Source organism: Lithobates pipiens, unplaced genomic scaffold (genome assembly GCF_037356315.1).
Source record: "Lithobates pipiens isolate NorthernLeopardFrog02 unplaced genomic scaffold, aLitPip1_a1.2 Scaffold_22, whole genome shotgun sequence".
Lineage (NCBI taxonomy): Eukaryota > Metazoa > Chordata > Amphibia > Anura > Ranidae > Lithobates > Lithobates pipiens.
The window spans coordinates 4140000-4147240 of NW_027507784.1; the positions used below are offsets into that span (position 1 = coordinate 4140000).

At 44.1% G+C, this 7241-nt stretch overlaps 1 protein-coding gene and 1 pseudogene across 1 annotated transcript; one reads left to right on the forward strand and one right to left on the reverse strand.

Annotated features, from left to right (window-relative positions):
- Positions 1-4854: 4854 nt before the first annotated feature.
- Positions 4855-5589, forward strand: LOC143925245 (taste receptor type 2 member 143-like). Its single transcript, XM_077449838.1, has one exon. The coding sequence runs from the start codon at positions 4855-4857 to the stop codon at positions 5587-5589; it is 735 nt and encodes a 244-aa protein (XP_077305964.1).
- Positions 5590-6386: 797 nt separating this feature from the next.
- LOC143925302 (large ribosomal subunit protein eL15 pseudogene) lies at positions 6387-6985 on the reverse strand (annotated as a pseudogene).
- Between the last annotated feature and the right edge of the window lie 256 nt (positions 6986-7241).

Consider the following 7241-nt stretch of genomic DNA (forward strand, 5'->3'; position numbering starts at 1 on the left):
CTGTGGTATCTGCCACCAAGCCAAAAGCATCCCTGACCCATCTAGCCATGGACCCCACTAGACCTCTGAAGGTACGCTGTGGTATCCGGCACCAAGCCGAAAGCATCCCTGACCCATCTAGCCATGTACCCCACTAGACCTCTGAAGGTACGCTGTGGTATCCGGCACCAAGCCGAAAGCATCCCTGACCCATCTAGCCATGGACCATACTAGACCCCTGAAGGTACGCTGTGGTATCTGCCACCAAGCCAAAAGCATCCCTGACCCATCTAGCCATGGACCACACTAGACCTGCTCAGATACACTGTGGTATCTGGCACCAAGCCGTCAGCAGCAGATCCCTAAAGTTCTGTAGGTTGGGAGGTGGGACCTCCATGGATCGGACTTGTTTTTCCAGCACATCCAACTGGTTCTTGATTGGATTAAAATATGGAGAATGTAGTGACTAAGTTAACACTAGCAAATTCCTTTTACAGTATAACTATAATAATACTTACCTTTATGGCAATTACAATTTTCCAACACTAATGAGAGTGCGTTTTCCTACACCCCAAACGCCACTGTTTTAAAAAGTAACCTATATGAAAGTGTTTGTTAACCCAAAAAAATAAATAAATAGAGATCTTGTTCCGTTAAAGGAAGTGCTGTGTAATCTGCCCCCCTCTAAACTGTAAAAAAAAGCCCTTTAGTAATAAAATTAAAAGTATGAGATTTTTAAGGTGCCAAAAACGCAACACAGATATAAAAATATATCAAGATTTTATTAGAAACATTTAAAAATCAACATATTGTCATCATATATTTATATGATCCATGCAACAAATGCAGTAGATTCCAATTCTCTACGTGTTTTGCCAAACAATGGCTTCCTCAGGAGGACTTTTATAGGAACAGCGAATATGATCACTAAGAGTTGAAAATTACATAATTTAGACAAAAATCATAAAGTACAAAACATGATTGAATAATAGCATACATTTACACACAAAAAAACTGTTTTTCATATATCTCAGATGTGTATAGGCCTGTACATTATTCCTAGGTCTCCATTACCTGAATGCCGTTAAATGTCTTAAAATCCAATAAGTATTTGGCTCCAGAGTCACAGGGGTAGATAGATATGCACAATTGGTGAAATCACATGTCTGTGTCAACCCAGATGGAAGTGTTGGGTCCTCGTTATACAGGAAACCATCTGCTGGAAACACGAACCTGCATGCTACTAGTTCTCACCCTAAACCTTTGGTCCAAAGTATAATGTCATGGTTATGCAATAGAGTTTGTCTGTTTACCTGTTTCCATGTGTTCATCTCTAGAGACCAGCCGACCCTCACCTGACTGCTTTTGTAATCGATCCTCTGGCATGGCTCCACCCTAGCTCCTATCAGAGAACTCTATATTATACTGTGCACTGCAGGCCAACCCTGCTGATCAACCTTTGTGTGTTTGGCTTCCTGTTACCTGCTGTGTGCTCTTCTGCTTTTTGTTCCCAAAAGTCCACCAAGAAGTCTTGACTCAAAATTGTCAATTACGCCGCCTCCATCGGTTAGATTGACACCTCGCTAGCCCCATCACCTGGTATGGCGCGGCAGTCCCCCCAAAGTCCATAGCAGACCCTTATCCGAGCACGCAGCCCAGCTGGTCAGGAAAGGGGGTGGGGACGAGCGAGCGCCCCCCTCCTGAGCCATACCAGGACACATGCCCTCAACATGGGGTGTGCTTTGGGGAAGGGGAGACCGCACCCCAAAGCACCTTGTCCCCATGTTGATGAGGACAAGGGCCTCTTCACGACAATCCTGGCTGTTGGTTGATGGGGTCTGCGGGCGGGGGGCTTACCAGAATCTGGGAGCCCCCTTTAATAAGGGGGCACCCAGATTCCAGCCCCCCACCCTATGTGAATGAGTATGGGGTAAAAAACACAACACAGGTTTTTAAAATACTTTATTAGACAGCTCTGGTGGTCTTCTTACGTCTTGATGGGGTCTTCTCGCTGGACTCCTCCGCTATCTTATTCTCTTTTACTATCTCTTTTACTAGAGGAGGAGCCCAGCTTTCTTCTACGTCACCGCCACCGTTCGGGGGTCTTCTTCCGACTTCGGGGTTCTTGTCCCTCTCTTCGGTTTTTCTTGCCGGGCCTCCGCTTTCTTCTACCAGCTCTTTTACTAGCGTTGGCCCGGTCTTCTGTCGCCTTTGCCGTCATCGCCGCTGCCGCCTTCTTCTACTTCTTCTTCTTCCTTCCAATGTTGACATGATGCTCTCTCTGGACTTAATGGCAGGGACACGTTATGCAGCGACTTATATAGGGGTGGGGTCACAGCGTGATGTCACATGGTGACCCCGCCCCTTATGATGTCACAGTCCCAGCATCCTCCGGGATGGTTCTATGTTCTTCATCTATAGCAGCCCCCTTTCCCATAAGTCAAGCACTCAGTTTCCCCAGGATTTATACACAATTCTATAGTGCCAGGCCCCCATGCTGGGGCAGAAACAAACTGAGCAAAGCACAAACCTACTTGGGGTTGGCGGACAGGCAGAGTGCTTCGATGACAGTCCATGTACAAGGCAGACAAGGTTCAGAATAGTCGTGGTCAATCCATTGTCAATCCATCGTCAGAAGACAGGCAGAGCTCAAAGAATGAAAGCAGAGAATAGCAATTATATCATGGGAAGACGACTGCCCCATCCCTGATACACTAGACAAAAGATATCTCCCATGGGACTTTGTTGCAGCAATAGAAATCACACAATTACAAATTGGTGTACAAAAAGTAGAAAAACTTTTATTGAACAACAGGTTTAAAATTGGCTGCTCTACACACTTCACATCCTGATCTTACACCACTCCTACAATATACATACACTGCAGGGATACGTTAAACTATTAAAATAAATTGCATATCCACCAAGTCAATCCAACGTGTTTCAACTTATAGAAAGTCTTCATCAGGGGATAAGGAAGTGGAAGCAGTCAAAGAGATGAACATGACTGGATGTCCAGACCGACAGGTAATGGCTCAGTGGTGCAGACCACACGGGTCTTAGCCTAACTCAGCCATCCAACTTGAGTTGACAGTATGGACTCCACTGAGCCAGTGGAATCCATACTGACAACCCATGCTGGACGGCTTAATAGGAGATTGCTCTCCTTTTGCTGTGGTTGTCTCCCATCCAGCTTTACACATATATTTTGTGCTCTCTCACTCTTCCATTAGTGAATGCGAGCAAGCCAGCTCTGTTGCCTCCTCCTTGATATCCATTGACCACCAGTGGGGCTTGAGGTCTGGGTTGGGCTGAGACCCATGTGGTCTGTGATATGAGTCTCGTTCATATCTTTGATTGCTTCCACTTCCTGATACCTTGATGAAGGCTTTATATATGTTGAAATGCCTTTGTTTGACTTGGTGGATATTCAACTCATTTTAATAATTCCATGCATCCCTGCAGTGTATGTGTATTGTAGGATTGTGGTATAAGATCAGGACGTGGAGTGTCTAGATCAGCTAATTTTAAACCTGTTGCTCAATAAATGTTTTTCTACATTTGTTACACCAATTTGCAATTTTATGATTTCTATTGCTGCAAGAAAGTCCCATGGGAGTTCAGAGAATAGTCCAATATCTGATCCAAGGTCATCAACAAGGGATGTTACATAGCAGAGCAGGACAGACAAACAGGCAGCAACATGTAACCAGAGCTATCACAAGCATGAAACTGAAGGCCTGGCTGGCTTACGTCGGGTTTGGGCTCCACCCAGGGACTGGTCACATCAATCACTTAGCGGGTGGACAGACAGGGATGCATCATAGCCAAAACCAGGATGCTGGAACGAGACCAGTAAACAGTTTTACATGCTCCAGACCAGCCTTTCTCAACCTTTCAACACAGAGGAACCCTTGAAATAGTTCTCCGGTCTCAGGGAACCCCTGCTAAAAATGAGAAATCTACAAGAAGAATGCTCCTCACACTTGTGGTCATTGGGAAGAATGACCTCCTTACAGAGAGCTAAAAAGATCAATGGTGTTGGTGGGAACTTATCTGAGAGGCAGAAATTCCCCAATGCTGAAGCAACCCCTACAACCTCTGGAGGAACCCTAGTTGAGAATCACTGCTCCAGACATTTTCTTTATAGTCAAGGGAAATTATATGCTTTTTTTATATTGTTACAGCATAAAACACGATACTAATACAATGTAACCTTTTTTGTTTATCCTTGTGTCTTTCATCTTTTAAAATAAAGATAATAAAGATAAAATAAAAGGAAATAAATAAAAGTAGTTAATCCATAGACAGGTGTGTTTGTCTTCTGCTCTTCATCACCACATATAGAATTACAGCCGCTCAGCTCAGCGCTCTCCGTATATCATATTTGACTTCAGTCATTGGATCTCTCCAGCTCAGTGTTCAATGATTTGCATTCATTCAAACTGAGTGTATTGAAAGTAATTATTTTTAAAACAGCGATGACATTATTGATGATGGTTGCCAGTGAGCTTTGACATCTGTACGTGATGGGTGGATTCTTCGGGAGTAATTTACATGGACAATGAAGAGTAGATAAGATGAGGATCTAAGAGACGGTGGAGCATTTCTCTGAGGGAGACACAACTGATAACACTCGTTCACACAAAATCCTGAGACTCTTGGAGGACAGTAGAGCTCGTGTTTTGTCAGAAGACAATGAACACCCTGACTTATGTAGTTTTCCTCGGTGTCCTGGCATTGGAGGCCATCTTTGGGTTGTGTTCTAATGCCTTCATAATATTTTTTCTCATCTTTTCTGGCTTTAAAGGGACAAACAGAGCACCATGCGACTATCTCCTTATTGCTTTGAATGTTTCCACCCTGTGCTACATAATGTCACTGTGTGTAAACTATCTGATGTACGTGTTTTGGCCATCATTCGATGTAACTTACGCCTCAAATGCCTTAAACTATCTGACTATTATCAGCATTATCTCCAGCTCCTGGCTCACAGCTGCTCTATGCTTCTTCTATTTTACAAAAATCCTTCAGTTCCAGTCCAGATTCCTCTCGTGGATGAAGATGAAGATTGACAGAATGATACCTTTGTTGATATTATTTGTGGAAATTTTTTCTCTGTTGGAGAGTTTCATGGCAGGATATATTTTCAGTCTGGGCTTTCCCAAAAACTTAACCATCGCTGCAGCGGACATGACCTCAGAATATCAAAAAATTAGACTGAAATTCATGAATCTTATTCTGGCGGTGACTTTCCCACCATTCCTGATTGCTATATTGACAACGGCTGCCAGTGCCATGTCTCTGAAGCTCCACAGTCATCGTATGAAAGCAAACATGGGTCACACCAATGGTAAAGACTACCAAAGTGCAGTTCAGACCATGGCTTGTCTTGTCGTTCTCTATGCCTTGCTTGGCCTTGTCATGATTATATTTGGGCAAGAACTCTTTGCAGATCAAACCTGGGGGTACTGGATATGTGTGATGATCATTTTTTCCTTTCCGATGGTCCAGTCCTGTCTTCTTATCAATGGTAATCCCAAACTCAAAGAACCTTGGAGAAAAATGTTCACCTCTTTTATAAAATGTTGCACCAATGAAACAAAATAAAAATGTTCTCCCACCATATGCTCTGATTGGAAACTTGAACTCTTCTCTCCTGTGACCCACAATAAATACTTAGGGGTCCCCACTCAGATTGACAGGGTCCGGTGTATTGGTGGTCGCTGTCTAGTGAGGGTGCAGGCTGGGGAAAGGTCTGTTCAGATACAAAGCGCGCTGTAGAAATAGGAAGAGATAGCCCCGGCATCGCACACCTTGTCTGACCCGAGTGGTTAGCAGGTAAAAGCAGCCTCAGCTCTATTCATCCAGGCCATACTCACAACATGTTTCATCCCACCAGGCCATGCCCCAACATTTTTCACCCCCAGGGCAAAACATATTGGGGGCGTGACCTGCAAGAATTGTGCTAAGGTTGCTTTTATCTGCTAACCACTGAGCTGGGCAAGGTGTGCATCAGCCAGTCTATCTCTTCCTATTTCTATACTCTTCTCTCCTGTTTGAAAATGTAATGGGCACTCTAACCTAATAAACAACCCAGGACCATTTATTACCGCTGGTCCTACATTGTATGTGATGATGTCAGCAAGGGGGAGACAGGCAAGAGGGGAGACATTGCAGGAGATGCTGTTGTATATTTTAGGACTTGCTTACATTAATCTTGTAACATTGCTTAGAACCTTGAGATTTCATTGTGTAATATTTTGTAAGGCAGTGAAGGTGATAGATATGGCCTTTTGCCTTAATGCTTCATAGAAAGTAACCCCATTTTTTCAGATTCTTTTTTTTTTTTGTTGTTGTCCAAAATCTATTTTCTTTTAATGTCACATTTACAAGTATGATCCCAGTTAGCGGTAACGGTGGGGCTGAAGAGTGTTGCGTCTTCTCCAGGCCGCACGCCGAGAGCCACCAATGATAGGATGGAACTTGTGACCTTTGCCAAGACCATGATGTCAGCTCACGCATCGCCCTGTGTTTGTGCACAGCTTTTGTTATCCATTGGGTGTCTGGATTGCATCTGAAGGCCTTGTAGAAAGTGTCAATGAGGATGATCTCAAAGAACTTATAAGTGGAGTCTTCACCAACCCTGTAGGAGTTAAGGGTCCTCAGTCCACCACAGTGACGGCCAGTATGCTCCTCAACAACAGACTGCAGGCTGCAAGGAAACTTGATCTGGTTAACACCATGGTGCACAGGTTTAGCATAGGTTGCACCCTTGGGCACAGGGCACTTACGTCCACCATGGCAAACTCTGACACGGTAGATGACATACCCTTGCTTGGCCTTGTAGCCTAGTCTACAAGCTTTGTCTGGATGAGTGGGACGTGGTGCGTGTTTGGAGAGAAGACAGTTGATGATATAGACAGCAACGGACACACAGGAGAAATCGAATCACATCTGACTGCTTCTTCCTCCACAGCTCCTGCATCGACTTGTAGGTACCCATGCTGGCTTATGCTGATAGCTCGGCAGCTGGAAAAGGAAGGGTTTATTCTGATTCTTAAATGATAAAAGATGAGTTGTGCAGATAGAATATCTTCTCAATGAGTTATGCTGAATACTTGTGGATGAACCCGCCAACAAAGAAAAATAAAAGCCCCTGAGAAGTTGAAACTTGTGTACAAACAGGGCCCTCTTTTTCCAGTGTAATGAGCAATGGGTCACATAAACAGACAACACCAGAATAAAAAGACAACTCATTG

Excerpts from the sequence above, each read along its gene's own strand:
- LOC143925245 (XM_077449838.1), top strand. The coding sequence starts at position 4,855 with ATGTCACTGTGTGTAAACTATCTGATGTACGTGTTTTGGCCATCATTC.